Below are 21,125 nucleotides of genomic sequence, written 5' to 3'. Positions count from 1 at the left end.
TTGACAATTTTCGCACCATACAGATATCTTTTCTAAATCGTTTTGCAATTTGTTTTGGTCTTCTGGTGACTTCACTGGTCGATAAACGAGAGCGTCATCTGCAAACAACCTAAGACGGCTGCTCAGATTGTCTCCCAAATCGTTTATATAGATAAAGAACAGCAATGGGCCTATATCAGTACCGTGGGGAATGCCAGAAATCACTTCCAAAATTTTAAAGAATGTAGCAACCAGTCGCGGAAACATTGACCAATTCAGAAATCACTTCTGTTCTGCTCAATGACTTTCCGTGTATCACAACAAACTGCGACCTCTCTGACAGGAAATTACGAATCCAGTCACATGTTGTTGTTGTTGTGGTCTTCAGTCCTGAGACTGGTTTGATGCAGCTCTCCATGCTACCCCATCCTGTGCAACTTTCTTCATCTCCCAGTACCTACTACAACCTACATCCTTCTGAATCTGCTTAGTGTATTCATCTCTTGGTCTCCCTCTACGATTTTTACGCTCCACGCTGCCCTCCAATGCCAAATTTGTGATCCCTTGATGCCTCAGAACATGTCCTACTAACCGGTTCCTTCTTCTCGTCAAGTTGTGCCACAGACTCCTCTTCTCCCCAATTCTATTCAGTACCTCCTCATTACTTATGTGATCTACCCATCTAATCTTCAGCGTTCTTCTGTAGCACCACATTTCGAAAGTTTCTATTCTCTTCCTGTCCAAACTATTTATTGTCCATGTTTCACTTCCATACATGGCTACACTCCATACAAATACTTTCAGAAACGACTTCCTGACACTTAAATCTATACTCGATGTTAACAAATTTCTCTTCTTCAGAAACGCTTTCCTTGCCATTGCCAGTCTACATTTTATATCTTCTCTACTTCTACCATCATCAGTTATTTTGCTCCCCAAATAGCAAAACTCCTTTACTACTTTAAGTGTCTCATTTTCTAATCTAATTCCCTCAGCATCACCCGACTTAATTCGACTACATTCCATTATCCTCGTTTTGCTTTTGTTGATGTTCATCTTATATCCTCCTTTCAAGACACTGTCCATTCCGTTCAACTGCTCTTCGAAGTCCTTTGCTGTCTCTGACAGAATTACAATGTCATCGGCGAACCTCAAAGTTTTTATTTCTTCTCCATGGATTTTAATACCTACTCCGAATTTTTCTTTTGTTTCCTTTACTGCTTGCTCAATATACAGATTGAATAACATTGGGGAGAGGCTACAACCCTGTCTCACTCCGTTCCGAACCACTGCTTCCCTTTCATGTCCCTCGACTCTTATAACTGCCATCTGGTTTCTGTACAAATTGTAAATAGCCTTTCGCTCCCTGTATTTTACCCCTGCCACCTTCAGAATTTGAAAGAGAGTATTATCCAGTCACATAACGGAGACGAAATTCCATAAACCGCTTGTGTGGTACAGTGTCAAAAGACTTCCGGAAATCCAGAAACATGGAATCAATTTGAAATCCCTTGTCAGTAGCTCTCAACACTTGTGACTAAGTTATTAATTAAAATAACCATACATTAATGTTTTTGTAATAAAACTGGTAGTCCAAAGGGTTAGAAGGAACTGCCACTCAATACACCACAGCCTAAATCGTTCTGCACTACCCGTGCATCGTCAGCGAAACTGTCTGGGAGTGCCGGTGACCCTATCTGACAGATCTGTTTGGTTACAGTCTCTTTAACGTTCTGCAGTTTTTACGACACGATGAGAGCAGCTACTGTCCAATACGCTTGACAGGGCAGTTGGTGACTGCGAGGGCGCCGTGCATCGATTTGGCACGCCACTCCGTCCCACGTGATTGACGCGCGTCTCGGCCGAGGTTATTGGCGGCCAGGGAGGGAATCTGGTCTGGATAAGTCCAGTTTACATGGAGATATCAGTCGGCACACGCTGGCCTCTGACCCGCAACTAGCGCTAACCGGTTGCCTGTTTTGCTGTCAGCTTTGGAGGCGCTCCCATGGACAGTTAGTGTCCTTCCAGCTCTGGCGCAGAGCAAACATGGGCTCCATCGTTCGTTGCTGTCATCCAGGTAATTAGACGCCCAGTTGCTCGCTCCTGCTGCACACGCTTTACTAAGTAATTTCTGTCAATCTCCATATTATCCCCAATGAACGTAATGGAAAATGTATCCTTATCAAGTAAACAAAGCTCATTGCACTTTCATGTATCAATTACTTTCATATTCTTTAGACCAATTTGAAGTATGTTGTTTTCATTTGTTGACTATAACAAAACAACACACCGCTATCTTTTTCTGGAAATAAACGGCTCTTTCACTGTGCTACATGTTTCGTATTTTTAACTCATTTTACAGAGTGTACTCATTCCAGAGCAAAAAAAAAAAAAAAAAAGATTGAAATATATTGTATTTGTTTAATGTAAGCTTAGAATCCTATAACGTAAGTAAAACTCAAACACTGTCAGCAATTGAGTGCCTCATTTATGGAAGAACATTGTTTAACCCATTAAATTGCAATTGTGTCAGTAACTGAACATTAAAGAAATAAGTATTGATGACCTCTTTCTTAGAATATCAATCGTCAGTACATTAAGGTATGCAATATCTGCAACCCTAGTTGTACTTCGAATGTGTTCAGTGCTTGCTTTTGTTCACAGATCTCATAAAATTACTTGTACCCCATGGCGTGAGACGTCGAAATGGAATATTTCAGTATGAATGAAACGAAACGTCTTCACTTTTAATTCGGGCAGTTTTACTACAACGATCTATGTAGAAAGACTAGCTTTACATTGTTGCATCGAGCAAAAACTTACGAAATAAAACTGTTATTAGAGTCTCTATAATTATTTTACATGATTGGCCTGTGGCTGTCACATGAATTTATTTTGTTTGTGCAACAATAAAAACATAAAAATTAAAACATATTAGATCAAATATTTTTGTTGCATGTGATATTGTAATAAATACACGATATGAAAACCCTGTGTGTGTTTATTCTCTCTCCAGTACTAGGTTTAATCCTCGTCATTTTACAATACAGAAAATGTTCAGAGTAACGCAATTCATGTTGTTAAAAATCCTTTTGATGCAATAAACAGCATAAAAATGGAGAGTCGTGTCCTGCATAATTTTCACCGTTAGAAAACAATGTTATGTGAAAATATATAATGTACGGTCAACTTGTTCTTGTAAATTGCTTACGTCTGCTGTGATCTTACATAACTGTCACAAATTACAGACATTTTCTGTATCAGAAGAATTGGCAATTACCGTGCGCATTATATAAGACAAATAATATGTTGGTTTGTATTGAAATCGTAGTAATTGAAATTTAGTTAATATATTCCTGAAACTTCAGATTTTTTTGGATAAAGGCTAAACAGATTTGCATGAGCCGTTGTGTGTGTTCTAAATTGTTGCCAGTGGCTTGAATTGTTTGCGAAACATTGCTGAAAATTTTAGATGTTTCAGGAAAATCCAGAGTCCTAATCTTTTAACCAATTTTTAGTAAACACGAATTAGCTTCCCCCGAAGTCAACTCTATTGTTACGTATGTTATCATCATCTTCTTCTATAAACATTTTCCATATTTTGGTGTATTTAATTTTTTGTCGTAATATGAATTCCTGTATTGTGTAGACACAGAAGGTATTTCAACTCAGAACTATGAGCGTCGACACATTTTTTACGCTCTCTCATCGATCGTCAAAGGTGTTTATAAGTAAAGAGGCAGTAAAAAATTAATGCCTTCATGGTCTCAAAACTAATCAGGTTCATCTGAACTATAATTTTTGGCCTTGTGTCCAAATGAGAAAACATTTCTATACCTTATAAGGTGGCTTCATAACAATGACTGTCAATGTACAGCGGCTTTTGGAGTGTGTTTGTAAAGTGAAGTAAGTACTATGCATCATAGCTGACCAGCCGAAATTTTAATGGTCTCTAATCTCTACAACATAGAGGAAGTATAACTGATATTATGTAAGCTTAATGACAGAACAAGTCTCTATAAACTGTCTACTAGTTATTTAAAATAATTATGACAACAGTCGGACCTTTGATGAGGAAAGCTGCATAATGTTATGAAATTTGTAGAGACCAGAAGCACAGGTGAGCGTGCTTTACAGCCCAGCACCCATCCTGCTCACTAACAAAAGAAAGAAAATATCCCCGTGAAATGCCAAATAATTCTCGTAATGGTACCGTTGTGGTGTGATGGGGTTTTCAGTACCTAATAACTACGACGTTAATGATAATTCAGTTGTTAAAAACCATTCAGAAGCGAAGCTCGCACAAAATATTTGTCATTCAAGACAACAAGTTTCAACAGTCTTAGCTGTCACCTTCAGGTGTTAAACATTTTTTGTAGTAAAGCGTTTTCATTTGATGCTGAAGCTCATGCACAAGATGTCAAGTGGATAAAACTCGGCACGTTATAAACGTTTGCCATCGCTGACAGTTGCACCTTGTACGCTATTTAAAGTGGATTCGCTCTGTTTAGTATGTGTCCAGCATACGTAAACATATGCGCTGTTGTGTACTGTATTTGTATCATGTAACAAGCACCTGTGAGCAGTATGTATATGGTCACGGCCTTTTCGACAAGGTGCTGTGTGTCTTTAAACATTTTAGCGATGTCAGACGTTTAGAATGTGCTGAGTTTTATTCCACTTGACATCTTGTGCATGAGGCTCAGCATAAAACGAATATGTTTTACCACAAGAAACTGTTCAAGACCTGAAGATGACAACTAAGACTGTTGAAACCGGTTGTCTTGAGTAAAAAATATTTTGTGCGATCTTGGCTTCTGAATGCTTTTTACCAATTGAAACAGATCACCCTTCAGTACTCTCATGAGTTGTACAGTCATAGAAAATGTCATAAATTCAGTTCCATAGGATGATGGATAGCAGCAGGAAAGTAACAACTCTGTGGGCATCTATTTTTTTTTGGTTTTTTTTACTGTGATCCAACACATATTTTTCTGACTAACGTTTCTTTAGTTTTCTGAAACACCTTCATAGTCTGTGGCAATAGGTGCTTAGTTTCTCTTGTGTTTACTACTTTCAGAAGCGAAAACTGTGAATACTTTAATGATCGAACTAACCAAACAACCACACAACTATCGTCGTGGAGTCCTTCAAACATTGTCGGAGCCAAAGCGTATCCTGGAGCCAGTTCCGAGATGAACAGCACTATTTGTTTTATTAAGACTAATACCCAAGTCAGTTTTCTTGGATTATTTGCCGAGAGCAATGTGAGGTGTAATACAAAGAAAAATCTTGCCGTGGTGAATGTGGGTGCCAAGCTGAAACTTGTGGCAAGAATCCTTAGAAAGTTAAAGTCCTCCATGACAGAGATCGTTTAAAAACATTTGTTTAGCAGATTCTTACATACTGTCTGTGTGCCTCGGATGTTTACCAAGTTGGTTAACTTAAGGAACTGATAAGATTCTAAGGAAACTCGCGGGACTCTGTAGTCTCAACAAACACCAATGAGAGGCGCAAGGAGAAAGATACGATATTGCAGAGCGTGTGTTGGTCAGAAGTACGATGCATTACAGGAACATTGCACTGTACTTCTGAACAACACAGGCAATGCAATATCGTATACATCTGCCGACGCCGGGCAACCGATTTTCAATTAAAATTTCTGCCTGTACGGGACTATAGATAATGAATGCACGAGTGCTGGTTGTAGACACATGGTTGACGTCATATGGGTCTGGTCCTGAGTCGCGCTTGGATAGCCTAATGGTAAGGCGACCGCTCGCGATAAGTGGGAAATCCGGGTTCGAATCCTGCTCCGGCACAAATCTTTATTCTCATCATTCCATGATACTGCTGACGGTTTTCAATGTTAGCAACTGAGAATACATTTCAAGGAGAAACATGTTGTGCGTCTTCGCGAGCCTACGTCTCAAATTTCCGACGAACCCCGTTTCAGTGTTTCTAGAAACATATTACTGCTTCCAGTACACACCTAGGGTAACAACCATTGTAGTAAAATTAATGAAATCTCGACCTATACAGGAGTGCCGAAATTCGCTCCTCCCGCGTTCCTCCTCCGAATGGTTGAGAGAAGGAAAATTATTCTAAAAAATGTTCAAATGTGTGTGAAATCTTATGGGACTTACCTGCTAAGGTCATCAGTCCCTAAGCTTACACACTACTTAACCTAAATTATCCTAAGGACAAACACACACACCCATGCCCGAGGGAGGACTCGCACCTCCGCCGGGACCAGCCGCACAGTCCATGATTGCAGCGTCTCAGACCGCTCGGCTAATCCCGCGCGACAAAATTATTCTATTATTCTGGACACCGCCCACAACTCCCGTACGGTGGCCCACGAGTACAGATGTAGATATGCCGTATTATTAGATTTACAAGAAAGGTTGCAGTTTAACTTCCTGGAGGCGTCTAGATGATTAGAGATAGAAAGCTAGGTCATCTGTATTAATATTTGAAGATATGCCTCAGTTTGTTTTGGGAAACCATAAAACACTTAAGAAAATGGCCAGACAGGTATTTGAACGACTCTCCACTAGAATATTGGTCCAGTGGTTTACCCAACCATTGCATTATTTTGGTTCGCTTGCTGGACTATTCGCGGTGTTGCATATTGGCGTCCTTCCCGGGATGATTAGCGCTCAGCATGGTGCAACAGCGTCTGTGGAGTATAGGGTGAATGCAACAGAACCAATGGGAGGTTGAAGCTTTGAGTTGGCTCGTGTGGTGTGCGCAGACGAAGGAGGGGTGCTCCCGAAAGCCAAATACGAGTCTCGAGCGGTAAACGATATTAACCTGTCATGAATGTCAACGCTTTCCACGTTATCAAATCCGATATGAGTTTCTCGTTATGGCTTTGGAAAGAGAAATTCTACATTGTGAACTGAACGCAGAGATCGCGACAGCGCTGGCATTTCTAATCAAAAATGCCAGTTCCTGAGAATGCAGAAGGGCTCTGATTTTTTAGCTTTACTGGTTGTCCGTTGGTCCGGCGTCACTTCATACACAATTAGGGTCTATACGCTAAATTAAATAAAGGACTTTCAATAGGGCTCTCACTCTGTTTACAACGACCACGGATTTATTTAGAAAAAAATATGTTACTCCTCCACCACTTCCGGATTTTCATGGCTCGAGGGAATCAGAGTATGGCTCCATTAGCTCCAGTAGCCAACCGGTCTCTGTGGACCCACAATAGTTTTCATCTTGACCAATCAGCTTGATGTTCCGTATCTCAAGACTCTGATGACGACGGGACATCCGAGTCCAACGGCCCTCCTCCGCACGCCACTGGACTCATATTTGGACAGAGCTCAGTTCTGTTACCGTCTGTTCATCCTGATTTAGTTTCCCTGCCGATGAAACGAATGCTTCTTGAACAATGTTGCCTTTCCCATTCTTGTCCAATGAGCCTTTTCTTCGCCACCCAGGTTGGTGGTTTTACGGCTCAGTGCCCTTCTACAGCCCTAGATATAAGGATACCATGTCGGTGATTGTGACCCCAAGGGAGGGGGTAAAGAAGGGGAATGGACGTTTCCAATTGAACATTTATTCCGAAGGGCTTGGGGACCAACTGTGGTATTCGCCGTGCCGCCCGACGAAATGCCCGAAAACCCTGGCCCGAAGTAAAATACGAACCAGTTCTCTAATGAACTCGACGCCAGCAGGTCGCGTTGACTTTTCTTCGCTGATTCGACTCCTCGTTACGATGAAGTGCTATTATTGTCAGTGCAGACATAAAATCAGTTGAACCAAGCTCAGTAATATTTTCATCTTCACGACCTTCGCGGTATCAAGCATACATGTGTACACTGTTTCCTCGCTAAACTGTGTATCAGTTAGTGTAACGGTACAAAAACGCATTTCAGCTGTTAAGTATTCCTTCGTTTAATTCGTTGATCAAATGGCTTAGCTATAACGAACCGTCGATGTTTCTGTCTATATAACATAATGGTTACGTGAGAGCAACCCAAGATAATTTTTTTTATTCCATTCCTGAACTCGGGAGGACGACGGTTCAATCCCGCGTCCGGCCATCCTGATTTAGGTTTTCCGTGATTTCCCTAAATCGCTCCAGGCAAATGCCGGGATGGTTCCTTTCAAAGGGCACGGCCGACTTCCTTCCCCGTCCTTCCCTAATGCGATGAGACCGATGACCTCGCTGTCTGGTCTCCTTCCCCAAAACAACCAAACCCCCATTCCTGAACACCACTATAACATTCGGTGTATAAATGGGTTTTGCACTGTTACACTGTCCGAGCCTGGTGTTCGATAGTTATCACAAACAGTATTAAAACAACCATTATCTTGCGTGAATCTTTTTGTAATTAAACCAACACATTAAATCAACACATTTCTTACGTGTGTATGTTTACAGTGGTAAACAAACAATAAGTTTAGTTTGGCCCTAAGTGTCCAAATATGCATCATTTGATACGCAATGCGACGTCAAAGAGAAGACAGGTTTTAAGGGCTTCAGTGAAATGAAATGAATTATGTATTATTTCTCCAAATATCCTTGCCGAAGGAATGCACTGTGTTCAGCTTCAATCTGATTTCATTCATTGTATCAGTGCAGCAATGATCCTCTGAGTGTTCAGAACATTTGATAACTGAATTAGTCCAAACACAGCAAATATTCACATAATCAGTCCCGCTGCGCATAACCCGCCGTGGTGGAAATAAGACTGTTCACACCGTCCTCAGGAATGAAATTCGGGGCTTTAATTAGCGAGATCATTTCTGCCCTCCCCATAATTAGAAGTGCTTACCAAAACCTCGACCTACCATAGGCATCAGGACGTGTGACATCAACACGAGACGCCAGAAAACACTATCTGCTGGGAAAAAAGAAACAAAATGGGAAATTTAAAGTTCATCTGTGTTGTATGTAAACGTAGGCTTCCGCGGCCGCTGTCACAATCAATAAAATTCTTCTGCGTTTGCGACCGTATTGTCAGCTACAAAATTCCGACGTTTCAGCGACTATTGCAGACGCCTTCGTCAGGGTTTATTGCTAACTGCTGAATGTGCACTAGTTTAATTACTTGAATACTATAGAGGAGTGCTGTCATTGGATATGAGGGTGAGGAGGAAGGGTATTAGGTGTCCATTTATTGGCCTTTGCATTGCGTCTTGTCATTGGCGGAAATAGGCGTTTTCCATTAGAGTTTTCTTTATTGCTTGCTTTGGTGGAAATCGGCGAATAGGAAATTTGATCGGCGACGGTGGCGTAGCGCCTAACTGCCCAGTATCGGCTAGGGCGCGTCAGCACTCTGTGTACCTCCGCCGCTGCGGCCTACTGCGCACCTGTTGCTTTGCGTGAGCTGTCCTTCCTCAAAGCTGCCACTGCTGGCAGCCAAGACGCTGGGAGTCGTTACCCGTCTTCTCTATTCGTGTTGTCAGCTCGCTTGGCTATTTCTATAGCCTCTCTGATCTTCCTCCTCAGGCTAAACGGCTGGTTCGCCAGTACGCGGGCCTCTCGAAATTCAATCTCCATCCTCCACTGTTCCTGGTGTTCTGCCACCACTGATTTGTTGTATGGTTTGAGACCGATACATCTCTCGTGTTCAGATAACCTTGTGCTTATTGGACTCCCAGTCTCGCCTACATACACCAGACCACATTCGTACCCGATTTCATAAACTCTGTGTTTATCTTTCTCCCCGTAAACAGCGCGAGGGTTCGTGTCCTCGACGAAAATCAAAAATGAAACGATAATTATAACTTATTACAGTCCGCTTTAATCCTACCACGAGAAGCAATACAAATCAATCGCAGACGACCTAGGCATACTGCACCTCAAGTATCGGTAGTTCCAAAGTGTACCGCTATCCATCCTTGGCCGAGGTGTTGGGGTTTCACCCAGTTACAATGCCCCCTAAACGCGAGGGTGATTTTTACGTTCATAACTAAAATGGTGAATCTAGAGAAGACCACTTCTCTAAGAGACTGTATATCTGCTGGTGTTCCGAAGATCGCAGTTCAACATAGCATACAACAAACAATTACTATTTCTTTTTTAGTTCTTTACTACAAATCAGACATGACAACCATCTGAATGAAGAAATAACGAAGGTGATATAAAAAAGGCCTGACGCAAATTTCTTCATAAGAGATATGGTGAGAAAACGGATAGTGTATGCGAAAGCTAACTTAGAGAACAGCATCCTGCCACAAATCTGCATAAACCTTCATTTATTTATAGACCATAACCGATTTCGGGTTTCGAAACTCATTCTACATTTGGCTTGTGTTGGGCTGTATGTTACAGACCCGAAGTGGTGTGCTACGATGCCATCGAACAGCCTCCTTGGCTGTATATATACATCACGCTATTATTAAAGGAAACATTAACTTTGTTATACAAATATTATCTCGTTTTTGAAATGTACCCACATGTTTCTCAAACCGATTCGTGTAACCAAAGCTTGAAAAAAGTCAAATGAAAACGATATAACCTCCCTCTCTCCACCCCCCCCCCCAACTGCCCCCTCCCCCCCTGTCTCTCTCTCTCTCTCTCTCTCTCTCTCTCTCGCGCGCGCGCGCGCGCGTAGAACATTAGTTTTAATAATAAACGCTGAGACACGAAGGATCATTAATAGGACAGGAAAATATTATGGAAAAAAATTGGCTCTAAGTATTTGCCTGTCTTACCATATTTTCTTTTTAGAACGTGTATTACTTGACTGGGGAGATGTGATGCATATACGTGTTTCGTACAGCTGTGGTCTAGTATTCCAGCTACTTATTTATTAGGTATGCTTATTCCATGGATCCGTACATGCGACTAATTCGCTTGGATGCTATGCTAAATTATAAAATATCTTCCACCTTCCACGGTGTTGAAATCTTGGCAGAATTAATAAATGATAAAGTGAAAGACAAGAGGACAGAAAAAGGCGCACACACAAACCGAATTGCAGGTCCCTCCGGCTATTAACTGTTTTGACATTATCGTACCCATCGCAGTTGCAATGCCAAAAACAAGTTACATAAGGGAGGGCTAATCAATTGCAGCAATGAGATCGACGCAAGAGAAGTGAAAAATTAGTATGAAACCATGTTAGTATGTGGCATAATTTTTGGTGCTCCACATATTTTCCCTTCAGATGCGCTCGTTTCGTCAACTGGTGCTGCTCGGTGTTCTGGCCTGCGTGCAGAGACTGATGTCGCATTCCCGTTTTGCCATAGATTTGCAAGGAAGCGACAGCAGTTGGCAGCAAACCTGAACGCGCATCTGCAGATGATGCCTTGCGCCAGACGCAAGCCGAGACTGGTTAAACCGGTTTGCAGACGGCTGGACGCTGTTTAACGATGGGGACCATTCTGGCGGCCTTTGTGGACTCTGACGGGTCTATCTACGGGAAATAAGTCTCTCTGGGTCAAGTGCCCCACTGCGGACAACGTGCTCAGTTTTCTTCAGTTTCTGTAGCACAGTTTTAGATGTTATGGGCCGGCCGGAGTGGCCGAGCGGTTCTAGGCGCTACAGTCTGGAACCGCGCTACCGCTACGGTCGCAGGTTCGAATCCTGCCTCGGGCATGGATGTGTGTTATGTCCTTAGGTTAGTAAGTAGTTCTAAGTTCAAGGGGACTGATGACCTCAGATGTTAAGTCCCATAGTTCTCAGAGCCTAGATGTTATGGAGGAAGAGTTTTACGGGACCTATGTGCAGAAAAGATCCACATTCGTATTACAAGGACAACAAAATCTACTCACGCTAGTAACTTCTGCGCAAAAATTGCTGATTCTTACGTAGTTTTCATGTATCGGAGGCTACCGTCATTGAATGTTTGTACGATCCACCCCTTGATGTCTGTTTATAAGCACTTCATCAGTCGTGAAAGTGCGTATCATACTCCACTCATATTCTCCGTCCCTGAATTTGTCATGTCGATCTGTGAATGAAACAGGTGCTTGCTTATTGGGATTTTGGAGACTTTTTCTCCCCTGTTGGCTGAAGTAAAAACACCACTGAAAAGACAATAGAAAAGATTTTATTGTTAAAGTTTACATTCGTTGGATGTCTCGATTTTGCCAAGAGTAGCTACCTCGAAACTTACATGTGTACTTTTAACTGCTTACAATATCACTTTCACCCGTCTAATAGGGACGTTTAAGGCACTGTTTGGCGCTGAATATGAAACTGAGTCAGCACCAAAGTGTCAAAGGATCTTGACGTACATAACAGTTCTCTTGGCATTAGGTGTAATGCGTTCCCCGCAAGGCAGTGGCGAGGATCATATGAATCAGGGACCAAGCTGACTGCCTGGCGAGGGCGCCGCTTCAGTATGCCGACCACACTATAGCTGCCACACCAAATTATTACAGAACTCATGCACTAACACATGCAGAAAAACATTACATCTACATTGCTTTACCTTCACAACTTAATGCAGTTAAAGTATTTCTGGAAGAACCGTAAACATTTCTGAAAGTAGTTCTGTGGTCCACTTCAAGTGGAAAAGGTAACATACAAGTGGCTAAACAATTTATAAACACAAAACACGCGAAAAATTAACAATGATTTAAATTAAATTTTAAAAAATCCTGGAGTCACCTTTCCTCCTCCTTTGCACTATTGAGTTTTGCTCGTACACGTTGTCTTTAAGGCACTTTTAGAGAAGAACACTCCACTTAAAGTTTCTCACTAATTCGTCCTTGTCTTTATTTCTTCTCTGAAGGCTTAACTTTTCACTCATACTCAAATACAAAAATTTGGTGATCGTTGTGCGTGCAGCTGATGTATCAGTCAGTGTATGTTAGATGATTTATTGATGGTTTGAATGTGCAAGGGCTTTGGTATGTAGAAAGAACATATCAGTATCCTTTAGTGAGATGAAACTCATCCAGTGCCAGTGATATTTCACTTTACAGAAAGTCTCTGTGTTTGAGCTCCGTAACAATACAGTAAGACAACAGGTCTAACCCACCGGATGTCAATCACAATGTGCCACAGAGTACATTCAATTAATGTTGAAAATGTATCTATACCACAGTATACAGATTTTCATCACACTGCTCATGTGTGTTGATGCCATTACACGTGAGAGTAGCTTCATCAGAATTAGTTGACAAGGTCATCAGTCCCATTGGATGAGGGAAGGATGGGGAAGGAAATTGGCCATGCTCTTTCAAAGGAACCATCCCAGCATTTGCCTAGAGTGATTTAGGGAAATCAGCACCATGGCAGTTAGCAATTATTCATTGTAGTCTCACAGCTCGTGATGACCCTCGCTACCAGTGGAAGATGAAGTTGCAGTACCCTTTGTGGCAGTCTGATGACCATATTTAGAAATAGTGCTCTGAACAGACGTCTGAACAAATATTAACCAAATGATTCTATAAGTCTTCACCTTTTGCCTTCATGTTGGATACAGTCTTCATGGGATTTCTCATGAGATCTGTGGACATAACAGTCTCTGTTTTAGTATTGACCCCTAGAAGACAATATCTTCTAAAACAGGATACTAGATTTAGTGGAAGGAGACACCAATAGGAGAGGTTTCTACTGCTTTGCAGAGGTTTTTATAATACAACAAATTCAGCTGAGTGCGAGTTTGGAACTGGGTTTACCAAGGCTAGTTACACGTGATTAAATCACTAATACTAGTAGAACATAAATGGCGTGAGAGCAAAGAAATATTCATAATCATGACATAGACCAGTGGGAGGGGCAATGTTGTATTTAGTATCTGTCTGTACCATGCTGCTGCAATCAATAAACTGAAATTGCTGCAGACCTTAAAATAGTCTCATGATGATAGTATATTGTTCAGTTATCTGCAGAAGTCCATTTTATACAATGGCATCTTAGTCTATTTTCTTCTTACTGTAGGATATGTTGAATGATACTGAATGACATATAATTATTGCCTATTTGTGTAACACTGGTATTTTTCGTTTCAGCCCTCCCACAAGGAGCGTACTGGTATTCTCACTACTTTCCTGCTGTCCCAGCACATACTATGGGGGAAGAGAACCAAAATGAAATGTCTCCATTACAGAGCCAGGTTGGTTCACATATTTCCAGGATTTACACAGGTCTGCTCAATGTAACATGTGGAAGATGTTTTTGGTTACCTGATTTCTTTATTTGCAGAGTGACAGTGATAATAGCAGTTCTAGTACAGAGGCCAGTCCAGTAATGAATCTATCTGCTCCCCTTGAAGTACAATGCAAGTGAGTAAACAATTGTTATATTTCTAAATATACTAAGCCTTCCAGTACACAAAATATATGCTATTATGACTAATAGCTATATATATATTCTCTTCTGAATTATTCATTCCACAACTTATATACAAGAAGCTTTCCATTCTACTGGATTAGTCATGTATGGTCAGTGAGCAATATTTCAGCACATACTTTACCTTATCTGCTCTATTTAGGGATATACTGGGCAGAAATAATTCCTCAGCTACAGGTGTCTATAGAGGGTATCATCACATGCTTCTTAGAGAAAATATTCAGTGAAATACTAACGTATATACTACAGAGATAATAAGGACATATAATATATTACTAGTAAATATCTAAACTGGCAACAGTTAATTGGTTGTATTCAGCTACATCCAGATTGATAACAAAAGTTCTTCAAAGTATAGAAGTTTTTGTTAAATTAGGTATTTTGAAACCTATGAAACACATAAGCCAAGTTCCTGAGATCTGACTAAGCATCATGCGAAACATTACTATTTGCTAAGAAAAAATTAACAGCCAGTTGCTGAGTACCACAATAAGGACCGGTTTTAACTGTCTACGAGGAAGTATTTCTTGATATCACTTGTGTTCATATCAGCTTTACTGTTTTAATTCCAAGGTTTATCTTTCCATAAAAGCTGTAATTTTAATCTCAGGCAACATATTGTCTCATTGCAAGTTTCATTTCTCTTGCCAGAAACATAATATAATTATTCCCAATATTTGTCTTCTTATGTACCATTTCAATGGCAAATAGCATCCACTGATTACTGTCCTGAATTTACAGTTAGAAGAGTAGTGCATATCAAATCATCAATTTAGACATAATTGTGGTTGATACACTCTTAGTGACAGAGATGGTCGAAATCTTTAATAGATGTAAAATAAGTTTAGAGCTTAAAATCTCTTAAATGTCAAAGTCTAGAGACAAAGAATTAACACTGTTGGATAAGGATTTCAAATGAACTTATCTAAGGCATTTTAGATGAAACTATTATCTTGGGAGCTATGTGAAACATCAAAACCTTAATCATGATAAGGGGAAAAATATTAAGAATACTCATACTAAAGTGAACATAGCATCTTAAACACCGTGTCATTGCACTCACTCACCCTCAATATATGTTCACGCAGGAAGTCCATCATAGGTTCCTTAGCAGTTGTAGATGCAGCATTCGATAAGGTGTCAAGTTTAATCTTGGAAGATTTTAAAGACCATCTTGTCATCTGTGCCATAGTTCACGCAGACAATTAACAGTTGATAAAACACTTCCTATTCAGACATTCAATTTTTAAAAAAATTAGTTGCTGAAATGACTATTAATCAAATGACTATAAAGTGCTAACAATCCTCTTTTTGTAGTGAATAAAATATGTTATTTAATCTCTATGCCTGTCACTAACTATTGCAGCAGGACAAATCAGTTAATTTGAAGTGTGTGATGCTCTTCTGTAAAGACATTGTTTTCTGAAGCTATTGTTGTAGCCGTAGCCTTTATGTTCTTCTCCTAGATTATTTCCATTATTGTTGGCATCAGCTGTTTGAGAATGTCTCTGGTGACAAGTAGACACAGTTTATACCAGTGGACCCCATTCACAGTTTTATTGGTTGGCTGGTTCAGTATGACTCCTTTTAAAATCTTATTACGCTCATCTCCACTGTTTTGTAGACTATTTATTGTTGTTGTTTCTGATATTCTTGAACACCCAGACCTTCAATTCAAGACTGCTTTTTCTTAACTGTCACTGAATTACTCGTGGCAAAGGCACACTTTCTTGTGTAAGGTGGACTTTCTTGTGTTTACTAAAGGTTTAAAATCCTTGTTCAGCCATCCATCTTTATGTTTCGTGTGGTTTTATTATTTTTTTGTGTTTTTTTTATGCAAGTGCCAACATGGTCCATTTGTAAAGGATATTGCCACTTTCTTTACCCATCCTACCTTGAATTCACTGTTTACAGGATGTAAAACTCTAATCTTCCTTCAATTTTTTAAACTTATTGAAGGAAAAAAATGTTTTGATAGTTGATGTGCAGACATTTATGATGTTTCACTCATTTCTCATTTTGAAGGAATTCCAGCTATTTTTCTAAAAGTATTTTTATTCTTTCAGAACAACTAAAAGATTATTTACCCCATTATCTCCTAAATAACTCACAAATAGCTGAGTACACAGGAGTAAAAGATTATTTTTTATGAAAGTTTCTTCCTGTCTTGTGAAAATTAAGTTAAGGAGGAAGTGTCAATATCTATATTTAGGTACCTAGTTTATGATACTTTTATGCATCATGATGTCATTTATGGCCTATAATTCAACTTCTGAATATGTGAAAAACTTAACAGAGCCTGTTTGCAGGTGGTTTCAATGTGGTCAGTGGTTTGGTAACCTGAGTGCTCTTGCTACTCATGTTGCTAGAAGTCACACGGCTCCTGGGCAAGAAGGTCTTTTCTACTGTCGGTGGGACGGTTGCAGTCGGGGTAACCGTGGCTTCAATGCGAGGTAAGTGATAACTGAGAATTATCATTTTAGGACTAATTGATAAATTTTGGTGTGTAAAGAATAATAATGTAATTTAAAATTATCTGAGCTCTGGCTGAGTGTGAGCACTTACATCTCTTAAGTGTGTGATATTAAAAATTGACAAAAACATTTGGCGTGCAAGATAAGGGGAGAGAAAAGTATGTACATAATAATGAAGAAGGCATATGCAACAAGCCATCAAATAGAAGTGAGGGAATCTTACAGACCCATACTGGATGCGTGCAAAAAATCAGTATTTAATAGACTTAGATTGTGTACTAAAAGAACAAACAGAAGAATATGCTGTTGCAGAAGAATTAGTAAATCAACAGCTGGATCTGTAAAACAATATTGGTGCTGGAGTTACATTTAGTATCTTCTGTACTGTAATAGCTAGGAACTTTATGTTTGAAATGGCTTTTTTGTAGGAGTTTCAGGTGTAGATATACGTATTAAAGCACCATACAGCCATAATGAAGGTGGTTGATCAATACGTACTGGATAAGAAGTGTGAAAACATTATAGCTTAAACCAATCTCTTGACAAAGGAAACAATACAATAATTTTTTCTGGACCTTTAAATAATATAAGCCAAAAGAGAAAAAATATAAAGGTATATATGAATTATTACTCTCTTAACTGAAACTAAAGAAAATCAGATGACTTGTTATTGGAAAACCAAGTCTTTCAGCCAGGATCATTTTATGAAACTAATTAAAGTCAGGCCAGAAATTACAGTAAAAGAAAGGTGAGAATCAACACAGTGTGTTTCGTAATTTCAGAAGTAACATAACTGGAGATGAAACATAAAAAGTACAGGGTATCTGCAATGGAGGGAATAAAATTATAAAAAAAAATATTCAAGTAAGAAACTTGTAAGAAACATAGTAGTGCAAGGAGGAAAAGCATTTGCTGAAAAGACAAAATAGCAGTTGCAGAAGACTGAAAGAAAATTAAGACTGCCTGAAGACAAATATGTACTGAAAGGGCTATAATGTACTAAGAAAGGGAAATTGTCTTTAGCCTATCATTATCTCTAGTGGGATGAGTCAGTGGGAAACATACTGGAACAGTAGGGACTAAAAATTGTAGGGAACTCTGAAGTTTGATCTACATTATAAAGAATATTGAGGGATATGGCTGTAATATGTACATCCAGAAATAAGCAGTACATGACACAGATAGAAAAACTGGGAAAATAAATGAAAACAATGGTCCATAACATATATTAAACATGGTAAAAGACTGTTTTCAACACATTCATCTATCTTTCGAAGCAAACGTAGGAAATTTAAACAACAAATGCAATTTATTCTACAGGTTTTTGTACCATTTTGAGAACTGACAGAGCAACTTTTTTCAGGTATAAGATGTTGGTGCACGTGCGAACACACACTAATGAGAAGCCTCATCATTGTTTCAAATGTGATAAGAGTTTTAGCAGAGCAGAAAATTTAAAAATCCATGCACGTTCTCATACAGGTCAGTATTTACCACCATATGAAGTAAGGAACTTAACCGTAGTATGTTTACCCAACTTTTGTTTAGGACTATTTTAGGACTATAGTGTCTGAAATAATGTGGTAAAGGAACAATTTGCTTGCAACAGATGCTCCAGTCTGGAATGAAATATGTAACTGTCATCAGTACTGTCACCTAATGAAGAAATATTATGTTTTATCTATTCCTTCTACAGTAAGAAATAAGTGGCGAAGTTCTCCTTTCATCTCCCAGAGTTGTACTATACAATTCTAGTAAAATATTACAATACTTATGAGATATTTGTTCTTCACACACACTTTTTAATGTAGCTTCAATTGACCTCACCTTACATATTTTAGACTTCTTCTACTGTTTGTGTACCTAATAATCACTAAGACACATTCGATACAAGAATGGTCCTTACCATGCTCCATTCACAATATTTTATTTTAAAAACTTGTAAAATGTAAGCAGTAAGGTCCTAAAAAGAGAATATACTTTACTGCTTATTTTCATGTTAGATGAAGTCAAGGAATTTTATGATTTGTAGCCAGCTGTCTTAAATTTAAGAAACAAATTATGGGAATTTATTTTATGCTTTATTTTATGCCAAAAATTATTAACTACTGCATTTCATATTACAGGTGAACGTCCATACATATGTCCAGTACCAGGATGTGGAAAGGCTTATTCAAACTCAAGTGACCGCTTCAAGCATACAAGAACCCACTCTGTGGATAAACCATATACATGTAAGGTACCAGGCTGCTCCAAACGATACACAGATCCAAGTTCACTTCGAAAACATGTCAAAACCTATCGCCATTATCTGTGTACAAAGGAACAGCTGTCAGAGGTCACAATTCCTCTGAAACCTTCGAGTACAAACTTCCCCAGCCTCTGGGTCAATGTTCCATGGAACTTATGGGAGCCTCAAAACCCTGCATGCACAGCAGAACAAGATTTGCCTCTTGATCTCAGTATCAGTGCTAAAGTATAGCATCTAAGTACAATATGTTTTTTACCCTACATGCAATTACTTCTGCTACACACAAATCTCTGTGATCAAAAAGACAGCTTGTCTGTCTTATTTTCTGGTACCTAAATATTTGTAATGTCACTGTCAGTTTTCTTAATAGTAACATGTTGGCACAGTTGCTATCAAACATAAGTGAACTGCAACTAGATGCAGAAAGTTAATCTCATGACAGGAACTATCGATGATTTCATTGATGTAATAGTATTGCATAATGGATATTTAATAAAATAATTGCATACATGATCTTCACAAGGGGAAGATTAAAAAAAAAGTATTGCTTGGACAATCACTAAGAATTGTGGATACTTATGTGTGGCTCTTCTGCGGAAAAATAATAACTTTTTCCGTCAGAGCATAATTGATTGCCGACTGGTAAAATGTTAAAATGGAGATGATTGATCTCAAATGTTTCATCACAAAAATTTAATAGCTTATAATTTAAGTTAAGTATGAATCAGTGAATGATAGGAGTCTGTAATAGTATGTGTAAATGTGGATGTATTTTATTTTTACCATGGCAGTGAAGCTTAAGAATTGAAGACAGCTTAATATAAGAATAAATTATGTTTGTACCTGTGTTTGTATATTTTAATGTGTGTTCTGTATTTATAGTATAAGCAGTCAAAGATGTGTGCACTTCTATTACCTGAATGTTATTTATTTAGAGAGTATTGTATTAAAGAATAGTTAGTAAAAGGAATATATGATGTTTACTATATTAGGAAGAACATTTATTATAATTCTCAGTGAACATGCACAGTCATTAGTGTCTGAACATACTTTACTGGAAGTGAAACTGATTGAACTTACAACTAGTTCTGAAAGATCTGGCTGCTGTTCTCTTTTCCTACCAAGTATTAGTTAAGGAAAAAAAAAAAAAATCATTGACTGAGTGGATTTCTCCCACAGAAAATAAAAGCCATTTGTTTTCACAAACTTTTAATCCCTCCTTTAGTTACTTTCTCCATGGCTAGTCTGTGATGATGTGTAGGTGCTATTGTGAAGAGAAAAAGTTATCAGTACTGAAATTGTGAATTTCAGAAATATGATATACATAAAATTCTTCGCAGTTATCAATATCGTTCTTCAAGTGCATGATATTTGTTTGTCAAATTCTGCAGGAGTTGCGTATCAAAATATATCATACATGCAGTCCAATCACTACTTTATTAAATGATTTCAGAACCATCTTACAGAATTTATTAATGAAATAAACCCCTATTCTTTCTTAGACAAAATATTTTACAAATCTATAATGGAATTTCCATATGAAAATACAATTGTGAAACCCATGAAAATTAAAATAATGTGTGTATTTGGGAATAATTCTGAAAATTGTGAATACATGATGAGACAGGCACCCTTACTTTTTGTTATTGTATTACTTGTGTTTCAGTTTGTGAATAAACGTTTTGTTGTGAATTTTATGAAATAAGAGTAACTTTTAATTGTACACTGCATTTTCCTTTTAAGTCTTATTAAAGTTATGTCTGATTTCAGGTAAATTCAAGACTACATTCAATTTAAAACTGTGTTTTAAGTTTCTGAATTGATTTTGTGTTTTCTTTATTTGTCAAATTAAATTTTGGAACCTTGGTCATGAAATTTATCAAATGGAATCAAGTTTTACACTAACAAATAAAGAGTCATACAGAATAATATGTCAGTGTAATGTAATATCAACAGTATGTGAAGGCACTGTCTATCTGTGATGTAGCATAGGCCTTCTGAAAGAAATGGTGGCCAAACTTCAACAGTTTGGAGAAACACTACATTGTCTTGGAAAAAAAGTTTTCCAGTATATTGGAATATGTGCACAAATTACTGGAAATAATAAACTATCAAAAAATAGACAATACAAGATGGAATAATGACAATATTA

The 21,125-nt window shown here is 38.6% G+C and overlaps 1 protein-coding gene across 2 annotated transcripts; it reads left to right on the top strand.

The window, feature by feature from the left end:
* The first annotated feature begins 2,000 nt into the window (after nt 1-2,000).
* LOC126184774 (zinc finger protein GLIS2 homolog) lies at nt 2,001-20,688 on the top strand. 2 transcript variants are annotated; one of them, XM_049927326.1, is made up of 6 exons: nt 2,001-2,056; nt 13,909-14,012; nt 14,102-14,181; nt 16,558-16,701; nt 18,086-18,204; nt 18,849-20,688. In XM_049927326.1, the coding sequence occupies exons 1-6, from the start codon at nt 2,026-2,028 to the stop codon at nt 19,202-19,204; spliced, it is 834 nt and encodes a 277-aa protein (XP_049783283.1). In that variant the 5' UTR covers nt 2,001-2,025; the 3' UTR covers nt 19,205-20,688. The 2 variants fall into 2 exon arrangements, with proteins under 2 accessions (XP_049783283.1, XP_049783284.1); XM_049927327.1 differs by lacking the exon at nt 2,001-2,056 and adding an exon at nt 11,430-11,564.
* Nucleotides 20,689-21,125: the final 437 nt, after the last annotated feature.

The sequence above is a fragment of the Schistocerca cancellata genome, chromosome 4 (genome assembly GCF_023864275.1).
Source record: "Schistocerca cancellata isolate TAMUIC-IGC-003103 chromosome 4, iqSchCanc2.1, whole genome shotgun sequence".
In the NCBI taxonomy this organism is placed as follows: domain Eukaryota; kingdom Metazoa; phylum Arthropoda; class Insecta; order Orthoptera; family Acrididae; genus Schistocerca; species Schistocerca cancellata.
The sequence above is the reverse complement of the archived record's forward strand: the minus strand, read 5'-3'. Positions and strand labels throughout refer to the sequence as shown.

Coding starts and splice junctions, on each gene's coding strand:
- LOC126184774 (XM_049927326.1), top strand. CDS start 2,026: ATGGGCTCCATCGTTCGTTGCTGTCATCCAG. Junction 14,182..16,557: donor CCCCTTGAAGTACAATGCAA/GTGAGTAAACAA, acceptor GCCTGTTTGCAG/GTGGTTTCAATGTGGTCAGT. Junction 16,702..18,085: donor AACCGTGGCTTCAATGCGAG/GTAAGTGATAAC, acceptor AACTTTTTTCAG/GTATAAGATGTTGGTGCACG.